Source organism: Neophocaena asiaeorientalis, unplaced genomic scaffold (genome assembly GCF_003031525.2).
Source record: "Neophocaena asiaeorientalis asiaeorientalis breed wild unplaced genomic scaffold, Neophocaena_asiaeorientalis_V1.1 scaffold67, whole genome shotgun sequence".
NCBI classification, from domain to species: Eukaryota; Metazoa; Chordata; class Mammalia; order Artiodactyla; family Phocoenidae; genus Neophocaena; species Neophocaena asiaeorientalis.
In genome coordinates this window covers 455,380-482,899 of record NW_020173731.1, presented here as the reverse complement: position 1 = coordinate 482,899, position 27,520 = coordinate 455,380, and the positions used below count along the sequence as shown (strand labels likewise).

At 32.5% G+C, this 27,520-nt stretch overlaps 1 protein-coding gene across 6 annotated transcripts in view; it reads right to left on the bottom strand.

The window, feature by feature from the left end:
* SWT1 (SWT1 RNA endoribonuclease homolog) overlaps positions 1-27,520 on the bottom strand; it is an 89,347-nt gene that overhangs the window by 41,359 nt on the left and 20,468 nt on the right. For 5 of the 6 annotated variants that reach the window (XM_024751131.1, XM_024751132.1, XM_024751130.1 and 2 more), the window contains 7 exons: positions 22,401-22,494; positions 15,870-16,015; positions 14,112-14,275; positions 12,606-12,744; positions 7,739-7,887; positions 3,895-4,082; positions 1,097-1,228 (listed from right to left, as the gene is read on the bottom strand). In XM_024751131.1, coding sequence (XP_024606899.1) covers positions 1,097-1,228; positions 3,895-4,082; positions 7,739-7,887; positions 12,606-12,744; positions 14,112-14,275; positions 15,870-16,015; positions 22,401-22,494 — 1,012 coding nt within the window. The remainder of the gene's footprint in view (positions 1-1,096; positions 1,229-3,894; positions 4,083-7,738; positions 7,888-12,605; positions 12,745-14,111; positions 14,276-15,869; positions 16,016-22,400; positions 22,495-27,520) is intronic. The other variant, XR_003003931.1, reaches the window with a different exon arrangement.

Here is a 27,520-nt window from a genome sequence, read left to right as displayed (position 1 = left end):
CTTTTATGCTATGTAGCATGTGCAACAGCTTTTACATAGCTAACATCAGAACTGAATATTTCTTCTTCATAGAGCTACTCTTGTTTAATATTGCCTTAAATAAAAAAAGAGACTACATGCACTTAGAGATGATACTTAACTTGTCTTGGGATCTGTTACATCTTCAATTCATTAGTAACTTAGGAGTGGCAAAAAGCTTTGGTAATATTTTATTCTAAGAATCATATTAACCAAGTGATCCAAAAAGAGGTACAAATGCTTTGTGCATTAACAACGAGATGAAGTTTCCAAAAACCCGTAAAGAGAAATGAAAACAAAACCAAAAGCTGCTATTGTTTCAAAAATCCAAGTTTTTAAAACTTGGACATGCTAAAATCAAATCAGGTTTGACTTTGTTTTTTTAATTTATAAAGAACAGTATTCTTCTGTCAGCAAGCTGCATGCCAATTCAGGTCAAGCAACTTTGGTATATAAAGAAAAAAATTGCAAGATTAAGTTTAGTATTCTTCTTCAGTGCCACAAAAGAAAACATCTGACTTCACACTACACAGGTGGTATGGTCCATTCTATACCTTTCTGGAACTATGTTTTCTATATACGTCACAAATATTTAAAATAATCACGTATGTATTAAGTCTCAAAGCATCATAAAACTAGGTTGCTTCTCAAACTTTTTCAGTTTGTGGTACTGTGAGACTGGATTGGATGAAATCAATCATGTTCACAAACATTAACATATATTTGTTTTTAAAGGGCAGTGATAATTACCTTAACACATATTTTTCATTCAACAAGTAATTACTGAGTGCCCATTATGTGTCAGGCACTGTTCTTGTAGCTATAGTTATGCAATAGAGAAAATAAAGTTCCTTATGAAGCTTATAATCTGGTCTATTTTTTCCTAGAAAGGAAAAAAGTGGAAACATTCGTGTGGTCCAAATTAGAAACAGGGATTCTTTGCAAGGGAGGGAAAGAAGTTAAATCTAAAAACCATTAGTTTATAAAACTTGCTGGAAGACTCCCAGCAACTCTGAAAAAGCTGATAAACCTAAAAGAAAGATGAAAGTAATAAACTTTAAAATTAGTTAGTATTTACCTCTGAATTCCTTCAAGAATAACCTTAACAGCTTCCATTAACTTTTGAAGATATACAAATGCTTCTTCAAATGATGCTATTTTTGAAGACATCAGAGCTGAATTTGAGCCCAATCTTTGAAACACATCCATGCTAAAACAGAGAAAAAAATGCTCGTAGGTACACATGCATATTTAGTGTAATTCAAGTATTTCGATTTCTAGTGTATAAAATTAGGTAATATTTAAAACTCCTCTCTCATAATGCTAATCTATTTAAATTAGAAATAAAAGACTAACTTGTGAATGTCCAGGCTACCATTCATGCAAAAGATATGGATCAACAACTATACAGGTCTAATCTAAAGTAATACTGTAAAAGCTATGTGAATAATGTTTCACTCTAAGAGACCATAAGAGATGGAAGGGAAGTAATAATATCAATTTATATTCAAGTCAGTACGTAAGTACTGACAGTACTCCTGTACATAAGGATGAAGAAAAAAAATCAGACATCAGATTTAGAGTTTGCTGAAACTGGATGTTATAAGTGTTCATACACTTTACTCTGGTAATTCCAATTTTAGAAATCTATCACATATTAATAATTATTCATAACTGGGTAACAATTAGTAATCACCTAAATGTTCAACAATTAAAAAAAAGTGTTAATAAATAGTAAATTAGCCACCTGATGAAAGACCAAACAACTATTAAAATGATGCTTATGCCATCTATGAAACAGAAAAATTAAGGTATACAAAATGTACTCAAATAATAACAACCATGTAAAAAATCAAAACATATACTGTATGGGCTGAACAGTGTCCCCCCAAAATTCATGTTCACCCACAACCTCAGAATGTGGCCTTATTTAAAATAGGATCTTTGTAATTAGTTAAGTTAAAATGAGGTCATTCTGGATTAAGGTGGGCACTACCCTATGTGAAGACAAAGGCAGAGAGTGGGATGATATATCCACAAATACTGCTGGCAGCTACTAGAAGCTAGGAGACAGTCATGGAATAGATTCTCCCTCAGAACCTCCTAAAAGAACCAACTCTGCAGACACCTGGATTTTAGACTTTCTAGCCTCCAGAACTGAGTGAATAGATTTCTGTTATTTTATTTTATTTTTCAATATTTTTTATTGAAGTATAGTTGATTTACAATGTTGTGTTAATTTCTGCTGTACAGCAGTGATTCAGTTATACATATATGTACATTCGTTTTTATATTCTTTTCCATTATGGTTTTTCATAGGATATTGAATATAGATCTCTGCTATATCACAGGACTCTGTTTATCCATTCTATATATAAAAGCTTACATCTGCTAACCCCAACCTCTTTAAGGTTGTGCATAGGTGCTCTAATAAGTTTTATAAAAATTATTTTTTTTATTTTATAAAAATTGTGCATAGGGCCTACCAGATCTTCACATGAGCATCTCTATGTGAAAGGCTCAAACATGAATATGTTGAGAAGTTCTACAGTGACTCTGGTACACAACCAGGCATGGGAAACAATAAAGTAGGCTTTAAAAACTATATACCGATAAAATAATATAAGCATTTTCCACTTACTGAAGTACTATAATGTAAGTCTATTATCCAGAAATTACCAAGAACTCTGTAACACCCAACACAAATGTATGTATATTATAGGTCAGTTCTAAGGTACATAAAGTACTCAAATGTTTTCTAAATGAAAGGAACATTAAAATATCTTAGATATTGTTTTAAACTACTTTATTTTTAAAGTGATCATTTCTGGCATATACAACTTTCTGCTAACAAAAATATCTGATAAGCCACAACATTAAAAATACATTAAGACTGGACAAAACAAACAAAACCTTTGCTTTATATGAAAATACAAAATTTTAAATGTTTTCTTTACCTCACATGTCAGATATCGTTATTTCTTTAGGATAACAGACTATATATTTGTTTGAAAAAGATTTTTAATTGTTGTCAAGGACTAAAAATGGGTCCCAAATCTATGACTGATTGAGAATAGATGTTTAAGTGGAGTGCTAATATTACTTTGCTGCTCTTGTAGACAACTAGAACAGATAAATGATCTTAATCCAAAACAACAAACTGGGCCCTTGAGACAAAATCATACCACAAAGCACGTAGTAAGATTAACATATTAATTATATAAAGACTATAGGCTTGGGGAAAAGTATGGAAGGGAGCGTCGGCCTACTTTAAAACCAGTTGTTTTCAATAATTTTTTAAGTTACTCTAGCAGCAGCCTATTTAAAGACTACTCACAAATGGTCTCTATCTTTTCATTTTACCAAGACCATAATACTTCATGTGTATGAAATAAAAGTATTTCTCCGTTTTAAGTAAAAGTATTTATCTTTCTTTTAAAAAAATTTTACATGAATTTTCCCTTATCCAGACTGATGTTTTCTTTACATTATTTTAAATCTGATTAAGGCTTTGTATCCTGCTAATTCGTTTAGCTAATCTTGGTGACTATTCATTGGTTTTGACATATACAGGCAATGATTCTCATCAAGGTTTCACATCTGAATCACCTGGAGAGAAGCACTAGTTCAGCTTCACTTAAGCCCTACTGAATCAGCACTTCTTAGAACCTAGGCATACATATAAACTCTCCAGATAATTGTGATGCGCACCCCTAGTTAAGCATCACTGTTTCTAAGGGTACAAATGTGACAAAAGGCCCCCTTAAGATAATCTAGTACAAATTATATTGTTAAACTCACAACCCAAACACTATTTAATGAATACGAGTAATGATGGAAAACCCTAAAACTCAAAAATTCTTGGAAATTTAGTACCTGTTTTGATATATTGTAATCCAAACATTCTCTAGGATAGACCAGATCTCTTGATGCCTGTTGGGTTGGGGAAGATGAGAACCTGAGGAAATGGTGATTTCTTGGTTATTAGATTTCATCAAAGAATTATCTTCTTGCCTTTTACCCGCTGTATTTTTTGAAGGATTTTGCTTAAGTTTTGCCTTGACCTGGGGAAATAAGAATTACATAATATGCAGCTAATCCTTCACTAGTAAGTGAGAGAAAAAGAATGCTAATTGTTGCTTACAAATGTTCTAGCTTTCTGGGAAGTGCTGATTATTCTTTGTCCTTGATTATGTATAGAATATTCCCAGAATAGCATCAGAGCTAAAAAAAAATTTCCTTTTCCATTTGTATCAAACAATATTTCCAATCTGTTTATTACAGAGTAGAGAACTAGAATTCTACTTGTAAGGGATGAAGAAATAAGTGAGCAAAGAAATGGGAACAACTGTTATAGACTGCTCTTTTAAGAAGTTTGGTAGTTGACGGAAGGAGATGGTACAGTAAATAGCATGACCAATTAAAAGTATTTAAGAATAGATCTGAGCATATTTTTAAGCAGGGTAAAAGAGTGATACTACTGGTTCAAGTGATTTTTTAAAAAAATCACCTTGGGGGAAAATATTAACTTAGGTGAAAAATATATCTGATAGAATGGAAAAAACGTTTTAACTATGATTTTAACTTGGGTTTTTTGACTTGGCACTACTATAACTTCTTTGTGAACTTAAATAAAATCTCTAGGTTTCCTTTGTTGAATAAAGTATGATTTCAAAGGTTAGCTTCATGGATTATTCATGGTTTATTAGTTTCATGTTTATCAAATTAAAAAGAAAGGAAATTTCCAAAACTGTAACAGTTAATATTTATTTAGCATTTCTCATGTACAAGAATTTTCTAAGAACTTTACTTATAATTTTCTTAGAACTTTATATACAGATAGAAAGTTAACCATCACAATTACATCTGTGATTATCTATATTTTGTAACTGAGGCACGGAAAGGATAAGTAACTCATGCAAGGTCACACAGATGCTAAGAGGCATGAACAGAATTTGACCTTCAGGAGTCTATGAATGGGGTTATAATCTCTCTCCAACTATAAAGAGAATATTTCCCTTTTATTTCTTTCGAGGCAGGAAGAAAATTGCCTGTTTATATTAATTATGAACTTAATAAATACACATGAATGGAAAGATGTATTTTGTTCTGAAATAAATGTGTTTACTCGCCACATAGTGCTTTTCCTCAGCTGTCAAACAGTAGTGTATACAACTATGCAAATGGATTGCTTTTTCAAACACTTATATAGCACTTACTATGTGCTAGGCACTAAGTGCTCTACAAATATTAATTTATTTGTCATGAAAGGTCTGAAGCAGAGATTATTATACTCTTTTTACAAAAGAAAGGATTAAGGCTCAGAGAGGTTAAATAACCAGAAGGTAAAAACACAACTAGTAGCATGGGAAGTCTGAGGCACACAAGCCTAAAGTTTATTAACAAGACTTATTTTAATTATTCTATCTCCTGGAAGAGCAAGTCTTTTTTTTTTATGGTGGTTAAAAGGCTTATAAAAGAAAAAAATATATATCCTTTTCTCCACCCCATCTATACAAAAATCTGGAAAATGATGCTACTTAACTTTCCATTTTTGTTTCTCAGAAGCAAACAAATAATGAATATTTCTCTTTTCCAGATTTTCTACACTTGGTAAATTCAGATACAGAGGAATTTTTTTTTATAGTTACTATATTTAGATACCCTATTCCTGGAGGTAATCTACTTGTTGTTGCTCATGTTAGTGACACATGACTAAGTATTCAGGTCATATATCAAATCTAATGTATTCTACAAAACAAAACCCTATTGAAAGTGTATTTTAAGAGCCCAAGCTAAATCACAATGTTCCTGGCTGACTTGGGACAATGAATTGTTTCAAACATGAAAATAAAGCAACACTTGAGAGCTCTAACTGTGGAAACAACACAGGTTGTTTCAAGCAATCAGACTAATGCCGAGTGTTGAGGGAAATGCACTAATGAGGATACTAGATTCTTTGCCACTTGCCTTCTTGAATCTTACCAATGTGACAACTGGAAAATCAGGATCCAAGAAGAAATAACTTACTAAGTAATAATTCAATATTTTTAAAAGGAGGCAATATAATATATCTTAGGCATACCATTACGTGATAAACAACACTAAATTTTAACATCACATTTTCATAGTAACTCCCATTGCTAGGTTTCCAATTGATGAAAGAATCTTGATATTCATTAACATTTTTATCTCAGTCAATCCTAATTTTTTTTATTCTCAATAATTTTAATTCAAAAACTGCTAAGCCTGTGAGTATCATGAACTTTTCATCTTGTTCACCATGTCTGTTTCAGTAAAGATGGGGTTCAGGGCTCAGTTCTGTGAGGGAAAAGGATAAGGTATTTTCCCCTACACAGTTCAAGTACAGTACTCAAGCTGCAACTACTACATTTCCAGGTCCATTCTTCCCTACTAAAGGTTCTAAAAGTCACACTTGCCATAGAAAAATATAACTACCGATGTTTTGGTCATCTTAAACCAAAAGATCATTCACCCCTTAAATCAATTATTTCCTCAAGAATTATCATATATTTCCTATGAGTTTATCAAAAATATTCTTTTTCACTCTGTAAGATACTCTCTTAAGCAAGTAAGTTCTTTCCTCACCAACTATGACTAAGTTTAATATCATCTAGTCCTTGCATTACTTCATAAGTAGTGGGACCTATGTTACCAGAAAAAATCATTGAGAAAAACCTGGCCAATAACTAAAAGAAAAAAAGAATATGATATATACATATTAGATGAAAGTACCATTAATAGCTTACCTAGTAATTGTGATGCTGAGTTTTTTGAGCTATTTCGGGCATATAAGCTATCCAGAATTTTCTAGATTTGAAATTACAAGACTGTAGAAATACAGTATTACCAGGGACAAAACTCCCATAGTTATTTTAAAGGGGCAAAAAGGCCATCAGTGCTAGGTGGACTGTGTAAGACTCACATGAGGAGACTTGTTAAAAAATTGGTAGGTCGATTGGCAAGTTTGAATAGGGCCTGCAGGTTAGATAATTATGTCAATATTAATTTTCTAATTATACTAGTTACATAACATACCCTTATTCTCTAGCATATAAATATATGGAAATATTTAGGGGTAAAGGAGAATGATATCTGCAACATACTCTTAAACAGATCAGAAAAAATATTTTGGTTAGATAAGTAGCCAGGTAGAAGACAGGAAAAACAATAAACCAAATGTGATAAAATATTAACATTGGGAAATCGGGGTAAAGGATATATATGAGAATTCTTTATATTACTCTTGTAATTTTTTTGTAAGTTTGAAACTATTTCAAAATAAAACATGAAACAAGAACAAAAACATTACTGGGTACCACTGCCAGAAGTTTTATTCAGTAAAATTTGAGAGGGCCTTGGCATCTGAATGTTTAAAAAAATTCCAAAGTATCTTGATGCATGTTGTGATCCACTGGTCAGGAGCACTGAAAAATGAGTAGTCAGCAACAATGCATAGCTTTCTTCTATTCATAAATGAAATAATATAAAATCCCAACAACTGCTGTGACACTGCTTCCACAAGAGGATGTGTTTTATAACTTGTAATAAGGATTGCTTACTCGCCATTCAATTCACTTAATATTTACTTTTAGTATGTCAGAATAAGTTAAAATCTTTTACCTACTGTTGTCTGCCCAATACATTTTTAGAATGCATGTGATTAGCTACTCTAAGTGGCATTCCAAAGGTATCTTACCTCTATAAATGTTTGGAGTAGTTTGTTTACTTGAGCAAAGGCCTGTGGAAGAATACCATCATAATTTGACCTTGTACTGAAAGCATGTAGCAAACTTTTAGAATCCTGAAGCAGCAATTTCACTGTTGTAAAATCCACTGCACTGTTAGCTGGTAACAGAAAATTAAGAAGGAAAAAATATGTAAGAATGAGTATACAACACAAAAATGTTTTTGGAAAGCCAATATAATAATAATTATGAAATTTAAGAAGCGTATGCATTTACACCTATAGGCTACTCCTAATTTATCTCTCTTGTGTAAAAAGCAACAATTAGACTTAGTTTTAGACAAAGTTCTTGGGGTTCATTCTGGTATTCTGTACAGCCTTCCCTCCATATCCACCAGTTCCACATCTATAGATTCAATCAACCATGGATCGAAAATATTTGGCAACAAAGTTCCATCAAGTTCCAAAAAGTGAAACCTGAATTTGCTGTGCACTGGCACCTATTTACATAGCATTTACATTGTATTAGGTATTACAAATAATCTAGAGATGATTTAAAGTATACAGGAGAATGTGTGTCGGTTATACACAAATACTATACCATTTTATATAAGGGACTTGAGCATTGAGAATTTTGCTATCCTTGTGGGTCCTGGATACCGAGACTATATTCAGATCCCAGAATGTCCCTCAACAAGGTCAACTTCAAAGTAAAAGTAAAATGTGCAACATACTATATATAAAATAGACAAAGAACAAGGTCCTACTGTATAGCACAGGGAACTATATTCAATACCCTTTAATAAACCATAAAGGAAAAGAATATGAAAAAGAATATGCATATATATATATATATATATATATATATATATATATAAAACAATCACTCGGCTATACATCAGAAACTAACACAACATTGTAAATCAACTATACTTCAATTTAAAAAAAGTAAAAGAAAATGAAAGAACATTAAACTCTTCAGAAAAGAGATAACCACCAAACGAGTTAAACTACAGATTTTCAAAACTGAGGTTGTTTGTATACATATTACTGTTGAGGTATCAGAGAGTCACATTTTGGCAGTAAGCACTTAAATTATATGCAGAACCTTTCATAATCAACTCAGTTATCATGTAGTGATTTACCTTCAAACTTCATTACATGAAAGGTAATACTAGATTTATTGAAAATGTGTTCTCTCTGGACACAATATAACCTCAGCAAAAAGTAAGCAATTCGGGTAACAGTGAGCTGTGGGCAAGAGACGCTAGTAGAATTTTTTTCCCCCATAAATTAGCAAAGTGAGTTAATCTACAAGTAATAATTTAAAGATATAACAATTTTCTCTCAAGGAACTAAAATCACCTACATTAAGTTCTCAAACCAATTGGGAGAAGTGGTGTCAATAATTTCAGATTCAAAAAGTTATGAACAATGAAGTTGAATAACTTTCTAATGTCACCAAAATTCAGAACAGAAAAAAAACTATTTCTATTATTAAGACAGAATACTACATAATAGATTTTGAAGGCATTTAAAATAACCATGCTACAATGTGTTTGTTTTGTTTTCTTTTAATGCTCACAGCTTCAGAAATTCTGTTATAGTCTGAAACACTGGCATGGTTTTTCACTGGCACTGTGAGTTAAAAAAAATAGTTTCTCTGTATAACTTACACAACAAGTATTTGCTTGTGAAATATTGAAAGGTTAAGTGAAAATAAAAAATAGATTTTCATAATTAATTACACAAATTCAGAAATTCTAATCTAATGTGATGGTTATAGCCAAGCTTCTGGCTTCCCTTTTATCAAGCAAACAACCAGTCTATCTTCTTACAAAACACTTCTAGTTATTGTATTTTATTTTATTTTTGTGGTATGCGGGCCTCTCACTGTTGTGGCCCCTCCTGCTGCGGAGCACAGGTTCCGGACGCGCAGGCTCAGCGGCCATGGCTCACGGGCCCAGCCGCTCTGCGGCTTGTGAGATCCTCCCGGACTGGGGCACGAACCCGTGTACCCTGCATCGGCAGGCGGACTCTCAACCACTGCGCCACCAGGGAAGCCCCTAGTTATTTTTTAAATCAATGACTAGTTTAAATTCCTGTGGGAAAAGAAGAGATGAGAGATGCTACAGAAGAAGAAGAATGTAGGTAAATCTCCTCAGAAAAAGAAATTGGGCACAACTTCTCTTAAGGGTGCTTCTCCAGTGTAGGCTATGTTTGGTAAGGCTTATATCCTTGAATTAATCATTTCACTTCTGTCTTACAAGAATTCTTTACTAAGATTATGGGCAAAAGTATAATAACAATGATCAATTCAGTACCTAGACACAACATAAAATCTATATAGTTGAAATAACTTAATGCTTATATAAGATCAGTAATTATTTAGGTTAAAGTTAATAGGGACTACAAAGTCAGAAAAAGCTACTACTCATCTTCTACACAATTTTCTACAAATTGATCTAAAGATACATGCTTGGTATACTGTAGTTAAATACATGTATAATTCAACAGCTGAGGATACTATTAAAAGATAATAAACAAAATCATAAACTGTGAGTTTTTCTAATTCAAAATTATTTTAGAGCAGAAGGCATTTTTATAATTCTATTATGTGTTCTTCACAAGTCAGTAAATATTAGGCATCAGATTCTTTCAGATCAAGGATCAATAAATTATGCACACAATAATCCTCAAAATGAGTTTTTAGCAAAAGGAGCAGTCACTGTCTCTTCAGTTTTCTTGTTACTAGAAAGAAATAGTTAGAGCTGCTGACTGCTACCTCTAAGCTGTGTGTAAGAGCAAAACAGTGCCCAGCCCTGGAAAAACGGACAAATGGAAGATGGCAACTAGATAATCCATTTTTGAAAATCTTGCTCAAGATCCCATTTTTGAAAATCTTGTTCAAGATGATTTATGGACTTTTTTTTTTTTTTCGGTATGCGGGCCTCTCACTGTTGTGGCCTCTCCCATTGTGGAGCACAGGCTCCAGACGCGCAGGCCCAGCGGCCACGGATCACGGGCCCAGCCGCTCCATGGCATGCGGGATCTTCCCGACCGGGGCACGAACCCGTGTCCCCTGCATCGGCAGGCGGACTCTCAACCACTGCGCCACCAGGGAAGCCCTATGGACTTTCTCTTTTGATAGAACCAACTAAATTATGCCCCTAGTAAAAGATATGGACAATGTCTCTATATATCTTGTAAAACTGCTTTGGAGACATGTCCAGTATGTCATTCCATATATATATTCCTTATATAATAATACCCCAATAAATATTTTCCATAGTTAAAGATCAATGCCTGGAAAGTGTCTTTTTTAAAAAAATCAGTAGTTTTTAAAAATACATATTCATATATAAGTCATAAGGTATTGACTTACACCTTATGACTTATTCCATATATGTCATAAGGTATTGACTAGGCACTTTAAATTCCCTGGGGAAGTTTTTAAAGATATAAAATGTTTTCAAAGAGTTTATACTTGAGGAGAGAGAGAGAACTGGCATACCCCTCCATAGAATGTTTTTGTTTTATCTTAGTTTCCAGGAAGCTTAGTGTCAAAATCTGTGTTCAAGGGTGTTCAATTATTTTCACATGTTTTATAGTAAAACTATCTTTCTTATTCTTCATTACCTGGCTCTTGTACCTTAGAGCCTAACTTAAAACCTCCTGTACTCAGGTGGTCATGTAAAGGCTCAAATATACCCAGTTATTTTTTTAAAAGTAGACAGGATATAACTAATACATATAATAATAAACAGAATAGATCACTTCATGTTAGAAGTTTAAGAAAAGTCAAGAACCAACTGAACATCCTAACAATGGTTATACTTTGCTTTTTAAAGGTACAGCAAGACAAATCTAGTTGTTCACTTTGGACAAATCATTTACCCTCTCAAGTCTTGTTTCCTTAATCATATCAATAAAACACAGACTTTAATAACATTAGACCAGGGCTTTTTGCATCTTTTGCTTCTTAGCAGAAAATCTTTTTTAATCATACATGGAATCTCTATATATAAACAAACAAAAGAAAGATGAATGGCTAAAGTTGGGGTTGAGGGCCAAAGGCCTGCTATTATCAGGCTCCCCATCAACCTTTCCACCTCCAATCTGTGGCAACTCCAGAGGCACTTCAAGAAGGTTCTGTGCAACATAGTTTAAAAACTACCAACTAAGTGGTTGATTTTAGTCTTGTCTTGGTTCTAAAATTCACTCTGCACCAAAGCCAAACGTTTCCTATTCCTTATCCATGTATTTTAAATAGAAACCTTGATAAACTATTTTTTAAATTAGTACATGAAATGTAGTCAAAGTTTGTGTGTTGGGCTTCCCTGGTGGCGCGGTGGTTGAGAGTCCGCCTGCCGATACAGGGGACAAGGGTTCGTGCCCCGGTCCGGGAAGATCCCACATGCCGCGGAGCGGCTAGGCCCACGAGCCATGGCCGCTGAGCCTGCGCGTCCGGAGCCTGTGCACTGCAATGGGAGAGGCCACAGCAGTGACAGGCCCGCGTACTGCAAAAAAAAAAAAAAAAAGAAAAAAAGTTTGTGTGTTAAACACGATGAGAAATGAAAAACAATCCACATAATTCTATTTGCATACCTAAATAAACTTTTAAAAGTTTTCAAACATTATTAAAAATTATATATTCACAATATCCAGGAACATCAACAATGATACAATTAACAGTTACAAGCTCTAGGAACTGCATCCATTCATCCAGCTGCCATAAATTTCCTTAAGAAATCAGAAGTATAAATGGTTAAGAACTAATTGACAAATCTCTTATTAATTCATTTTCACATTCCATGGAGTATATCTATTAGTCTGACTTTAATACAACACTTCCAAAGACAAGATAAAAGATTCAAACCTTTAGAGAGATTTTCATATAGGCTCTCAACAGTTAAAAGCAAGTTCTTTTCCACAACTAATCCAAATACAGCCAACCAATGCTTTCTAAAGCACTGTAATAAATGTATTAGAGTCCACGGTGGTTTCAAGTACAGCACCTAGAAAAAAAGAGCATCATTGATTTACTTATTATTCCTATTATTTAAAAGTTCCTATTTAGGAATTCCTACATATATTTCCAGGCAAAACATAGTTGAATTCTTTTAAAACTAAAAGATGTTTTATTAAACGCCATTTACAATCTTAAAATGCTAATTCCACTGCAAACTGCTTTTGTAAAATTCATATTCGTATTAATCCTTATAGCTTCAGAAACTATGTGTGCAAAAACACAGTTCTAATCAGAAGCATAGTTCTAATCAGCAAAAGCTGTCGATCTACTTTTCAACATGGTCACTTCTATGAGGTAATCAATCTATTTCATAAAACTAGAGAAAATAATCTATATAGAAAAAAACTGTCAACTATAATTGACACTTGCTACACTCTTGTAAAGACATGTTTACAAAGAAGATTGATCATTTAGTACTACAAGATGTCAGCACATCCTTTTTTGAATCGTTCATATGCAATGACTTTCCTAGACTCTATTATGAAATCTAATTTACGTCAACCTCCTAGAAGAATCTGATCATTCTTCATCATCTTGGTTCAAGACTTGATAATATAATCAAGCCACATTGGCAAATATTAGAAGCTCACTGAATATCTGGAAGAGATACAACTGATGGGAAACAAAGTTTCTCCTAATGATAAATGTGAATAGCAAACAAACATTAAACTAAAAAGGCCACTATTGCCAAATGTGGTGTTTTACTGATTGCAGAAAAGATGTGAATCTAAAGAAAATTCAAAATATTTTACTAATATCAAATTTATACTCTGATTCTCATATTTACATGACATAAGCTAACATTTAACTTCTCTTTCTGAAAACATATTGCTAAGGTAATTCCCTATACTAGACATTTTGACTCAAATAAACTTAAAATGAGAGGTTTTCTGAATTCAATTTAAGCTCCATGGAGGCAATGTGTCTGATACACTGTAGACACACAACAAATATTTGTTCACTGAAGAAAATGAATGATAAGATGTAGAGAACAAACATATGGACACCAAGGGGGGAAGGGGGGGTGGGGGTGATGGTGGTAGTATGAATTGGGAGATTGGGATTGACATGTATACACTAATATGTATAAAATTGGTAACTAATAAGAACCTGCTCTATAAAAATAAAATAAAATTCAAAAATATGAATGATAAAATAGAGTCCTAATCTTTAGGAAATGCCCAACACTTAGCATTCAAAGAGTTATTCCAAAAACTTCAAGAAAAAAATATAATGTGATGTAGATTATTACAATAAAGCTTACACATCTTATATAAGTAATATTTCTTAAAATAAGGTAATAAATCTTTAGCAATAAAAAGGAAATTTTCAACTAAGAGTTGAAATAATCACCTCCATCCAAAGGTTTCCAAACGCAATTTTCATTTCTGTTTCTAATATTGAAGATAAAGCTGTGCCAAGAGATTTTTCGAGATCAGATACAATGCTTTCAAGTGGAATGCACAGTCCAGAGTTTGTAGATTCCTCCTCACAGCTCTTCTCTAAAGGTGTTGCTTCTTTAAAACAAATAGTTACAGGCTTTATTTAGGACACTAATAGTAAATATTTTACATATATAATTAGTATTTGGCCATAAATAATAAACATTTAATGGATATAATTAGTATTTGATCCTAAAAACAAATGAATATTTTTGAAACAGTATTCATGGGAGTTCCCTGGTGGCCTAGCAGTTAGTATTCCAGGCTTTCAGTTGCCGTGGCCGGGGTTCAATCGTGGTTGAGGAACTCCCGCAAGCCATGCGGCACAGCCAAAAATAAATAAATAAATAATTTTAAAAATAAAACAGTATCTAGAAACATTTATTTCTAGTATAGTTGTTTTAGACTCAACATAAATATATCACATTAGCAAAAGCTTTACCTTTTGACAAAAGGAGACAAAATGTTTTTACTAAAATAGAAATTTGAGAAATGTGTGTGATATTTTAACCAAAGTTTAAATTTTATTATTGTCAAAAAAAGTAAAAATTAAAATAATGCTTTGCATCTATTTATAATAGAAAACCAAGAACTATGGATCAAAATGTGTTTTCTTCCAAAGATAATATATTCTTCCAATCGCAACTCACATTTAATAAATTGCTTTGAAAAGACTAAAAGCTCTGACTTAACCACTTTTATTCCTTCCCCTTCTAAAATAAGTTTTGATTCTTTTAATTGATATTGTTTCAATATAATTACTACTTTGACACCTGCAAACAACTGCAATTTCTTTATGGCAAAATTCAGTGTATTAAGGGGCATATCTCTACAAATACAAACCAAGGATTTAAAATGACAGTAATATAATGGGCAAACCAAACGCATGTTTCCCTTGAAAAACCATATACCAGAATATTCTGTTACTCCCTCTAAATGCCATTTTGAATATTATGACAAAAGAAATTTTATTACCAAACAGGTCAAATAAGTAGCATGTGATATATGAATACATGAAGCATATACATATGCTTTTAGAGACTTCAATAATTATTTTTCCCAGAGGGAAATGGAGGGATGTATTTTTAAATTATGTAAGATTTAATATATTTCAACAAATATCAAGCGATAGAACAGATTATTCTGGTGGAAAAAAAGAGATAAAACAGCAGTATTGCCTTTAGCTTTCTTAAATATTTGTTCAAATTAAAAAAAAATTATTACTAGAGTCCTTCAAGTTTCTCTATTACTGAGTTTTTACTGTATTAATAGAAAGTTAAGAATATGGAACTAATTTTTAAAATAAACTAAAAATTTCTCTCTACCTCAAATGAATTATTTCCTGTGGCTACTATTAATTTAAAAGGTATACTCTGAGGTAAAAAATAGGATGCACACAGTGATTATAAATATATAAAAATGTATGTGAGTGTACAGACAAAAATTCAAATTAATTTGTAAAAGTATATGTAGAAGGCAACAATGTTATATTTTCTCTTGGATTACCATTATAATATTCATTCATCTCTACCATTTATGCCAGAAAATACTCCAAACAATGTTACTTTCAATGTACAAAATAAAAATTTACTATTAATTCCAACTGTTATCAATATTCTTAGTACATAAAATATGATATATTTCTAATTATTTGTAGTAAGAATACTACCTGCTTTCAATTGTTGTTTAGATATACAAGGCTGATGACATACAACTGTGTTCAGAGATAAGTTTAATAATTCTGCACTCAATTCTTCTTTACTGAGTGACTTCACACCACTTATTAGGCCTTTGTTTCTTAAATTTCTATCATCCCTAAGGTTGGGTTAGGAGGAAAAAATATTTTATTTTTTATAAGATAAATCACATGGCAACTAAAAACACATGGAATCTAATCAGAGGTTGGTGATTCTCAGCATATATATTAAGAAACGATAACAATTTTTTTAATATAGAAGATAAATAAATATACACTAGAATCAAATCATCTGAGCTTTTGAGAATAATTATTATTATTATATATTGAATGTTTCCCAGGTACCAGGCACTCACTGTTCTAAGCACTTTATATATATATCAATCCATTTAATTCTCACAAGAAACCTCTTAGGTAGGAGTGGTACTAATTTTTATCCCCATTTCACACTGGTCGGGGAACCAAGATCCCATAAACCATGCGGCATGGCCAAAAAAAAAAAAAAAGAAAGAAAGAAAGAAACCGAAGTATAAAAAGGTTAAGTAACTTGTCCAAAGTTATACCCGGTAAGTGGGAGATGGACTTGAACACAAGAATATGATCATCCCAAGATAAACACAGAGAGCCATAATAAGATAAATAATTTACACAGGGTAAGCAATTATAAATTTCCTTAGAGTGAGCATAAGACAAATGATGTGAATTTGCGATTTGCTGAAAGAGCCAGTATGATTAGAGCATAGTGCATGAGATCAGTTTACGTGCTACACAGAAAGGCAAGAACATTAATAAATGGAAAGAGATTTAAGGGCTTCAATGGGGAAATGACATGATCAGATCTGTGTTTACCAAACTGTTGTTCTTGCAACTAGTAGGCTTCCAGCTTTTGTTAATGGCAGAGTAGTTTGGTCAGACTAACCAACCCTCCCACAACAAGAATTAGAAAATCTGGACCAAAAGCAACAAAAAAAGACAACCCCAAAAAACCCTATTTGAAGGCACTAGAAGGCAATCATATGTAGGCAGAAGGTGGAGGGGAATCTACATTCAAGAAGCAGATGCTGCACTGGTAAGAGCTACAATTTTCTATCTTTTTGCCTGAGGGTATTTCCTAACTCATCACTGCCTTACAACAGAAAGCCACAGCCTTTATGGCTTGAAATGTCAGAGGGCACTGTTCAGGACTGGCCAGAGCATATAGAAAGTTAAGGCGGAACCTGAAGAAGGGAGGAAACCACAGAGAAGGTGAGTCCTAAAATCTGCATATAAATTCTGCCCAGAAAAAAAAGCAACATACTGCCAAAAGACAAAGCAATCAACAGAACCAGACTCAGACATGACACAGATGTTGAAGCTATCTGATAGGAAATTTTAAATAATTTTGATTAATCTGTTAGAGGCTCTAATGAAAAAGGTGAATAGCATGTAAAACCAGATGGAAATGAAGAATGCCTTCAGCAGGCTCCTCAACAGACTCAACACAAGTGAGGAAAGAAACAACATACATTAAGACAGGTCAAAAGAAATTATCCAAACTGAAACAAAAAGAGAATAAAAGGTTAAAAAAATACATAAGAGCTGTTGGACAATATCAAATGGTCCAATATACATGCATGTATTAGTTGTCTACTGCTGTGTAACAATTAATCCCCAAAATTTAGCAGCTTGAAAAAACATTTATTATCTCACACAGCTTCTAAGAGTCAGGGATCTGAGAGTAGCTTGACTGAATGGTTCTGGCTCACGGTATCTCACAAAGGTGAAGCGTGCTATTGCCTGGGGTTACAGTCATCTCAAGATTTAATTGCTGCTCATTCATGTGGCTATAGGCAGGGAGTAGCCCTTCACTGGTTTTTGTCTGGAGGCTTCAGTTTCTCAGCATGTGGGCCTCTCCACAGGGCTCCTCACAGCATGGAACTTGCTTCCCCACAACAAGTGATCCAAGAGAGATGGAAGAAACAAGAGTGCCCAAGAAGGAATTCCCAGTCTTTTATAACCTAATCTAAGAAGTGACATACCATCGCTTCTGATGCATGCTATCTGTCACACAGACAACCAATCCTGGTACAATGTAGGAAAGGACTACACAAGGGCATTAATACTAAGAGGCACAGGGAATTCCCTGGAAGTCCAGTGGTTAGGACTCTGCACTTCCACTGTAGGGGGCCTGGGTTCCATCCCTGATCAGGGAACTAAGTAAGATCTCACAACGCAGCGCAGCCAAAAAAAAAAAAAAGAAAAAACAAACAAACAAAAAATACTAAGAGGCAGGGATCACTGGAGTCATCATGGATGCTGACTACTACAATGTAATTCTGTAATACCAGAAGGAGAAAAGAAGGAATGGGGAGGAAGAAATATCTGAAGAAATATTTGGCTGAGAATTTTCCAAAACTAAAAATGAACACCAAACCACAGATCCAAGAAGCTCAGAGAATATCAAGCAGGATAATTTCCTCTCCTCTACCACAAACATACACACAAACAACTGGCCATAACTGCTAAAGACTGCTAAAAGAAACTGCTAAAAAAACAAAAGACAAAGTCTTGAAAGCAATGAGAGGGAAAAAAAGACACATTACACACAGAGGAAAAAGACAACATTTACAGCAGACTTCTCATCAGAAACCAAACAAGCTAGAAGAAAATGGAGTGACACCTTTAAAATACCAGAAGAAAAAAAAAAAAATTCAACCCAGAATTGTACATCTAGTAAAAATATCTTTCAAAAATAAATAAATAAATACACTATCAGACAAATAAAACCAGAAAATTCTCTGCCAACAGATTTAACATGTCAAAGAAAGTTGTTTGGGCAAAATGAATATGACCAGAAATCTGACACCAGACAGAAACTTGGATCCAAAAAAAGAAATGAAGAGTGCTAAAAATGGAATGCAAGATTAAAATATTCACTTTATTTTTAATTGCTTTAGATGGTAAATGGCTGAAGCAAAAATATTAGCAAAGTATTGTGTTTATTGTTTCTGTAAAGGTTATATATGACAATGATAGCAAAAACAGACAGGGGGAGAAATATGAAGCATATTAAAATCCTTACAATATACATGAAGCAATATAATATTATTTAAAGGTAGACTTTGATCAAGTAAAGCTGTATATTATAAACACTGAAGTAACCATTAAAAAGTTTTTTCAAAAAGGTATAAAGTCAATAATGGAGATAAAATGGCACCACAATTAATCCAAGCAAAAAAAAAGGAAAAGGAAGAAAAGAATAGCTGAACAAATAGAAAATAATTAGCAAAATGGTAGATTCTGATCCAACCAATTAACTGTGAATAGTAGAAACTCATCAATTAAAAAGACAGAAATTGTCAGAATGGAAAAAAAGAAAAGTACCAACTACATGCTATCCACAAAATAATATAAAGGTACATAGGTTAAAAGTAAATGGATGAAAAAGATATACAATATAAATATTAAGCAAACAAAACTGTAGTAATATTAATACTAAACAAAGGAAACTTCAGAACCAGGAATATTATCAGTAACAAAGTGAGACATTGTATAATGAGAAAGGTGTCAATTCACCAAGAAGACAATCCTAAATGTGTATGCCTCTGACTACAGAGCTTCATAATACATGAAATAAAACAAAGAGAACAGAAAGGAGAAGTAAACAAATCCACAATTACAGTTGGGAATTTCAATACTCCTCTCTCAGTAATCATAGAACAAGTAGACAGATAATTAGTAATGTTATAGAAGACATGAACAACACTATCAATAAAATTGACCTATTTAAAATTTATGGAATACTCTACCCACAAGAGCTGAATACATTCTTCTTAAGTGCACATAAAATATTCACCAAGTTAGACCTTATTCTTGGTCATAAAACAAAGTTTAACAAATTTAAAAGAATAGAAATCATATAGGTTATGTTCTCAAGTCATAACAGAATTAAAGAGCAAATCAATAACAAAAGATAACTGGAAATTTTGAAAATATTTGGAATTAATTGTAACAAATATCTAAATAACTTATGGGTCAGAAGGAAATTATAAGGAAAATTGTAATTTTTTTTTTGGCCACGCCATATGGCTCCAGGATCTTAGTTCCCCGACCAGAGATCGAATCCAAACCAGGGCCCCGGCAGTGAAAGCATTGAGTCCTAACCACTGGACTGCCAGGAAATTCCTGAAAATTATAAAATATATTAAATTGAATGAAAATAAAAACACAACATATCAAAATTTGTGGAATGCAGCTAAAGCAGTGCTTAAAGAGAAATTTACAGCAGTCTCAAAAAATGATCTAAGCGTCCACCTTAAGAAACTAGGAAAAGAGCACAAAAGGGGCTTGAGAGTATTTTTTGGGGTAATGGAAATATTCTATGTATCAAGAGAGATGTGGGCTACACCAGGGTATCCACTGTCAACACTGTATAGTTAAGATTTGGGCATTTTAATATTATACATTTTCCCTTAAAATAAAAAGAACTGTATAAAAATAATCATATAGGGGGACAGAAATATAGATAATAGACGAATGGTAGAATCTTGATAATTGTTGTAACTGAGTATTTAGGAGTTTATTAACTCTTCTTCATTTTGAAAGTTGTTGAAATTCTTCATAACGAAACTTTTTAAAAATTAAAAATACCATTATTACTTTTTGAAAAATAAATGGAAAATAAGTATTGAAGTAGAGAGCATAATGGGTCTTAGAGCAGAAAAGGAACAGGAAAAATAACATCACCTGACATCAGATGGTGGCAGAGTAGACAAAGAAAAGAAGACCATACAAGACCTGCTATTTAACTGGATATAGATTACGAAGGAAAGGCAGGAATCAAAAATGACTCCTAGGTTTCTGGCTTTAGCAAATGGGTGGAAGATGGCACTTTTTATTCAGATGGAGAACAGTTTAGAAAGAAAGATCAGGAGTTCATTTTTGGAGATGGTAGGTCCCAGATGTCTATGAGACATCCAAACAGAGATATCAAATAAGTAGATGAATATACTAGTTGAGACTTTAGAAGAGAGATGTGGACTGGAGATATTAACTGGGGGTTCCTGGCCCATATTTAGGATTGTAAATATGAGTAAAGCACTTAGAATGAGGTATAGTATATAGTGTTTATAGAAGGGTTCCCCTAATCACTGTTGTTATTAATATTAATTATTATAATCATCATCCATTTAAGTAATATAAATGTATCCTCACATTAAGTATGTGTGACTTAACGCAGTACGATTATCACACTTTATAGGAAAAAATAAAAATAAAAAACAGGCTTGCCTGATGATGTCAGTTAAAAGTAAAGTCTGACTACAAATTTTCATTTCACTAAAAACTGTTACATCTGTTAATTCCAAAACAGTGACTGCAGAAATAATGGAGAACTGATAAAATCTCACCAATTTAATTTTCATTCTAAGTTGAACTAAAAAAATAACAAATATATAAAAATTATCTCTCAATTTTAGTTTATCACAAATTCAAAATGATTAACATATTACTAATTCTATTTCAGCCTTCAACAAACTCCAACATGATATATTATGTCCTAGATTAAAAATAATTTGAAACTAGAGATAGAAATCTCTAATATTTCCTTTAATATAAAAAAGTAACATTATCTTTGAACACAGCTAAAATGATAATTGACCAAGCCCCCTTACAAGAAAAATCTTATGGCTATTCATTTCTATAATCACTCCATTTCAGAGAACTTAGGCATGATCATTAAACTGTAAAAAGCCCATTTTTCAGTGAATACAATTCAGACTAAAACTGCAAATTAAAATTGCTCTTATCAGTTCCTTTAAAGCCTTTTCTCATACATGATGAATACAATTTTGCTTAACATTATGATACTTTTACCTTAGAACTAAGTTATGAATACATTAGTTGGGAATGGAGGAATGGAATCAGGAAGGAGGAGGAGGAAAAAACTCTTATTGAGATAATTTTATGTGCTAGGCACTCTTCTAAGTCATATATATTTTTTTTCTGACTAAATACTCACAATAACCTTATAAAAGCAGGTATTATTATCCTCCCTATATTTTACACATGAGGAAACATTAAGCAACTTTCCAAGGTCACAAAGCTGATTAAGTGGTAGATCCAAAATTCCAACTCTATCACAGGCATCAAGGATATAACTGCAACAAAACTTAGCCCTTCTCCACAAATTAATTAATTAGTTAATTAACTCTCCTGCCTCATGACCAAAAATGTCAGATTTTTATTTCTATTTTTTGGGGATGTTAAATTGTCTTTCCCTGCTTTTTCAAAAGTTTTCTAAATATCAAATAACTTAAGTTGAAATGAAACCATGAGATTGAAATCTCATTCTTCTATAGCTTGCACATTATAAGAATGTGAGATATAACTGAATATACTTACTGGCAGATTTAGAAAAGTATGTATGTTTTTCATCTTGGTATGGGGGACACAGTATGATATTTAAAAATTCTTTAATATAAGTCACTATTTTTTTAAAAAGAGTAAAATGATAATGAAACTCACGTGCACAAAATAACAAGAGAACAAGGGAATAATTCTTGGTACTGAAGACAGCATTTTAATACACGGTCATCATTGTTCTCATCGCTCAATCCATCTGCAAATTTATTAAAGGCAACAATCAATAAGCACACTAAAAATCTGGGAACTGTATGAATAATCTAGGCCATATTTACAAATCAAATCATCTAAAAGAAAGAAAACTTTTTAAATAAGAAGAGGAAGATAAGACACAACAAAAACAATGCCTTGAAAATTCTGGATCTAGAATTCAGGCAGCATATAGTTGTGGGTTTAAAAAACTGATTAGTTTGCTACTATCAGTAAAATGGAATAGGATATGCCTATTAATAAACCCAACGGAAAAAATCTGATCAGTAGGTTAAATGCCGTATTAGAAACCAAAAGCTACGAATCTAGTCTCAGTTCAGTCACTTAGTGACTTAACATAAGTAAATTATATGATTACATCATGCTTAAAATTAACAACTTAAAAGAGGTCTGTAAAATTGTAAGCAACTGTTCTGCCAACAACAGAACCACTTTCATGTGTCTGCTTTTTCTTAAACTCTAAGCAATAACGTTTAGAGAGAGATGTACAGGAGAAGGCAACACAGGCGCTAGGCAGAGAATACGAAAAGTAATTTCTAACAAATGCTAATATGTGGCTGACAGAGTGTCCTCCAGCATTCTCCAAGCCTTAAAGCATGTAGTAAGTTTGTTTTTTTGTGAAAATAATGTAATGTGTAGGAATAGGACCAAAGACAGCATTTCTTATAAGTCCTTACACTACTTGCCTCAGAACTCCCTGGGGTACTTACCCAGACCCATTTCTGGAAAAGAATCTTTGGAGCCTGGACCCAAAGATTGATTTAAGCCTTTGGCAACTCTCTTACACACTGAAATTCAAGATGTACTGGACAGTGAGACTCAACTTTGTTCCCAGATTATAACCTTTTTTCCCCTCAACTTTTAGCCTACAGTTACTTAGTCCTCTAAACTTTCAAATTAGAAAATTCATTCATGCATTCAATAAATATTTATATAGGGTCTAATTTGCACCAGGTGCCTATGCTAGGTAATTGGACATTCAAAAGACAAGCTCTTTGGGGTCTCACAATCTCGTGGTGAAATCTAGACAGAACTCAACTGATCTCACAGCATGAGCCTTAGGGAGACATGATTCAGTTCTTTAATCAGACAACCAGCCAGCCAGCCAGACATGTATTATAGCAGTCAATTTTCCTTCTTTTAGCTCACAGAGTAAATACCACAATAATGCAAAATGGGCAGCTCAAAATCACTGGTTAACTTTAGTAACTCAATTTGACCAAAAGAAGGATGTTTAAAGGCTACAGTACATGCTCTAAAGGTATCAAAGTTCAAGATTACCTGTTCTGTCATTTTTTCTAGGACACATGGGCCTGGAAGATATACCTAAAACTACAAGAATATTCATGAAATATTTTATCAACAAATATTTTTGAGCACCTGCTCAGGTACTATTCAAAAGTGAACAAAACAGACTCTGAAAACAGACTGATCTGGGTTTGAATCCCTGCTTTCCCACATACTGGACACGTAATAATGGACAAACTGCTTAACAGGATGATTAAATGAGAAAATTTATATGAAACACTTGGCCCAATATATGCTTATATCATGTGTTCCTTAAGTAGCATATATTTATTACTTAAGACTCAGCTTAAATGGCACTTCAACAGCAACAACCTCTACTCACATTCAACACCAAAATAAATTCTGTATAAATTATAGTTAATATGATTTTTAACATTTAATAGAATTAAAGCTTCTCAACAGCAGGCCTTGTATGTCTCATTCACTGCCGCAGCCTCAACACTTAGAAGTGTCTGGTACAAATATTTGGCAGATAAATGATTCAACAAAAATATAATAAAAGAAAATATAAAAATGATGGAATAAATGTCTCATGTGGGAGGTGTCAGATAACTTTATTTTTGCTTCTAATTATTTTTACCTAATTATAAAAATAAAATAATTATAGAAAATCTGGAAAATTCAGTAAATATTAAGAAAATTAAAATAACTCATAATTCCATCAGCTCAATATTACCAATATCCACCATCTATAAGTATACATGCATAATCTAAGAAATTTGGGATTGTACTTCATATTCTTTTAAATCTCATTTTTGTTTTTTATTCTTTTTGCAAGTTAAAGTGAGTCTATTGGTGCCAGCCCTAATCCAATAGGACTTTGTATTCTTATTAAAAAGGGGAAAATTGGAGACAGACGTGCACAGAGGGAAGACGATGTGAAGAGACATAGGGAGAAGATGGCCATCTATAAGACAAGAAGAGCAGTTTGGAACAGATCTTTCTCTCAAAGCCCTCAGAAGGAAACAACCCTGCTGACACACTGATTTTAGACTCCTAGCCTTCAGAACTGAGACAAATTTCTAAGTGTTTTTTTGTATTAATTTTTTTATAGATTCCATACATAAGTGATGTCATATGATACTTGTTTTTCTCTAACTTAATCTAAGAAATTTGGGATTGCACTTTATATTCTTTTAAATCTTATTTTAATATCACACATCATTAACATTTTTCAAAATACAATATTCTCTCATATGACTACATCATTATACGTAACTTCTCCAACTGTTAGACAGATGGTTTCCAATTTTTTTGCTGCATAAATCATGCTGTGATGAACATTATTTATATAAACCACTGTGAGCATCTCTGATTATTTCTTTAAAATAATTTCTAGAAAGAGAACCATCTCTTTTGGCTTCTTAATACACACTAATAAATTGCTCTCCTGAAAAGTTACTAATTTATATTCCCAATGCACTGAGCACTGTGTTCCTATCAAGTGCTGGGAAGGAGTAGCTTTCTAAACATAGAAGCAATAAAAAAAAACAACAAAGGAAAAAGTGAAAGATATAAACTAAAACTTTATACATAAGAAATTAACAATATTAAAAATAGCAATCAGGAAAATATTTGCCTTGAACAAAGGACTGACTAGTTGTACTTATTCTTTTGTGAATGTCCATTTAGGGGAAAGGGATTTTTAGTTTTTCTAATCAATCTGTATAACCTTCTCATGTAAAAGGACACAAAAGAATTATCGCCTATTCCAGACCATAAATCATTAAGTAATATATTAGCTCAACCAATCTTCACAACCATTTTTTTCAGGGGGAGGTCATTTCCCCCCATTTCATTTACTGTTTCCGCACCTTCAACTTTCCCCAGGTCAGCTTATAAACCCAGGTCAATCACATTTCAAATCCTATTCTCTTCTCACCATAATGCATACTACATCAAATAAACACAATTTTGAAAAGAGTAAGGACAACACTAAAATTATGGTCAACTAAGGCTATTTTAACATGGACTATCTGCATTCAATTTGTGGCATTTTTCTTTTTTTTAATGGAAAATGCTTGTCTAAAAAAATACGTTGTTATAATACTGTGATTACATAAAAGAAAATAATACAGCAAGATAAGCAATTATTAGAGTTAGTGGCAAATGTGCTTGACAGATGTAAAGTGTACAGACTGTTTTGTTCTTGCTTTTCTCCAAGCAAGTACTTTAATTTCACTCAATAATCCTGAATTAAGTTTTTACATAAGAATTTCAATTTACCATTAGAATATAAAATATAATTTTATTATGATAAAAGTGACTAAGGATATTTCTAAAGGATATCATAAAATCACTATCAATAGAATAAATGTATTGAGTACACTGGATTTTATATAAAGAATGTTCTAAATAATCAGTTTGACAGATAACAATGATACAGTGAAACACATAAAGGATTTATCTGACACAGACAATTACACAAATAATCTATCTACAACCTTATAACTAAAAGTGCAATTTAACAAAACAAAGATCAAATAATACCAATTTAAGCTTTAAAGTGAAATATGGATATCAAGGAAGACCCAGAAATTGAAGCAGCACAGAAGTTTGAGACCACTACTATGATTTATCCTCCTTAATAACCCAAAAAGCATAGACTGAAGAAGTCAAAGTATCAAAAAAGCACATAAAAATGGAAAAATCAAAAGAAACATAACAAGCATCTATAAATAATAAATGTGGCCAAAATATCTATTCTAAAATCAGCTCTTCTAAAATAAGTCTCAAAGTCAATCTATTGAAGGGACAGATATTCCATTTAGGACAAGTTCTTAACATCTCTAAGTCTCAATTTCCTCATCAATAAAATGGATCTAATAAGAATTTATCTTCCACAAGTACTATAAGGTTTGAATGAGATATTAGCTGTAAAGCACTTAGAAAAAGGTCTGGAGAGTAATGGCCATGTTGTCTATTATTATCATCATCTATATAATTATATAATAAAACACAATTTGTATCAACTAACAAAGAAAAACAATAAAAGGTTAAGAGTAAAAAAAAATTCCCACGTCTTCTTAAGGATCGGGGTTTTACCGAAATGATGGTTTAGATCAGAGGTTTTGTTAACTGGATGGCTGTTTTTTTTAAAAAGTCCTATCTGTTAGCAATACATACCAAAGTACTACAGGAGTTCCAGGAGTTGGGGGAGAAGGGGAAAAGGAAATGAGAGAATAAACAAGAATGACAAAATGTTGAGAATCACTGAAAATGAGTGAGAGGTATATAGGGATTCATTATTATATTATATTCTATTCTATTATATTATATTATATTATACTGCATTTGAAAGTTCTCATAACAGAAAGTAAAAAAAAAAAGACCATCTAAGGTGTTCAATTTAATATAATATTTTTAATTTTAATATTTTTAATATTTTCTTAACTCTAAGAAGTGATTTTTTTTAGTGGTTTCCTTTAAAAGCTCTTAAACAGCACATGATGTTCCTACTCAAAATGCATAAGCATTGTATTTGGAATATACTAAGAGCTAATAAATATTTGTAAAGAGAATAAATAAAGAAATTAATGGGAGAGGCCCTTTTTCTTCAAAGATTTAAGACTAAACAGCTGTTCCGAAAGCCTTCTCAGGGTTAATTTCATGACTAGATTCATCTAAAGATGAATTATTTCATATCCTATAGTAAATATGGATACAGTAGACAACATAAATCCATATTTAAAATAAGATAAATC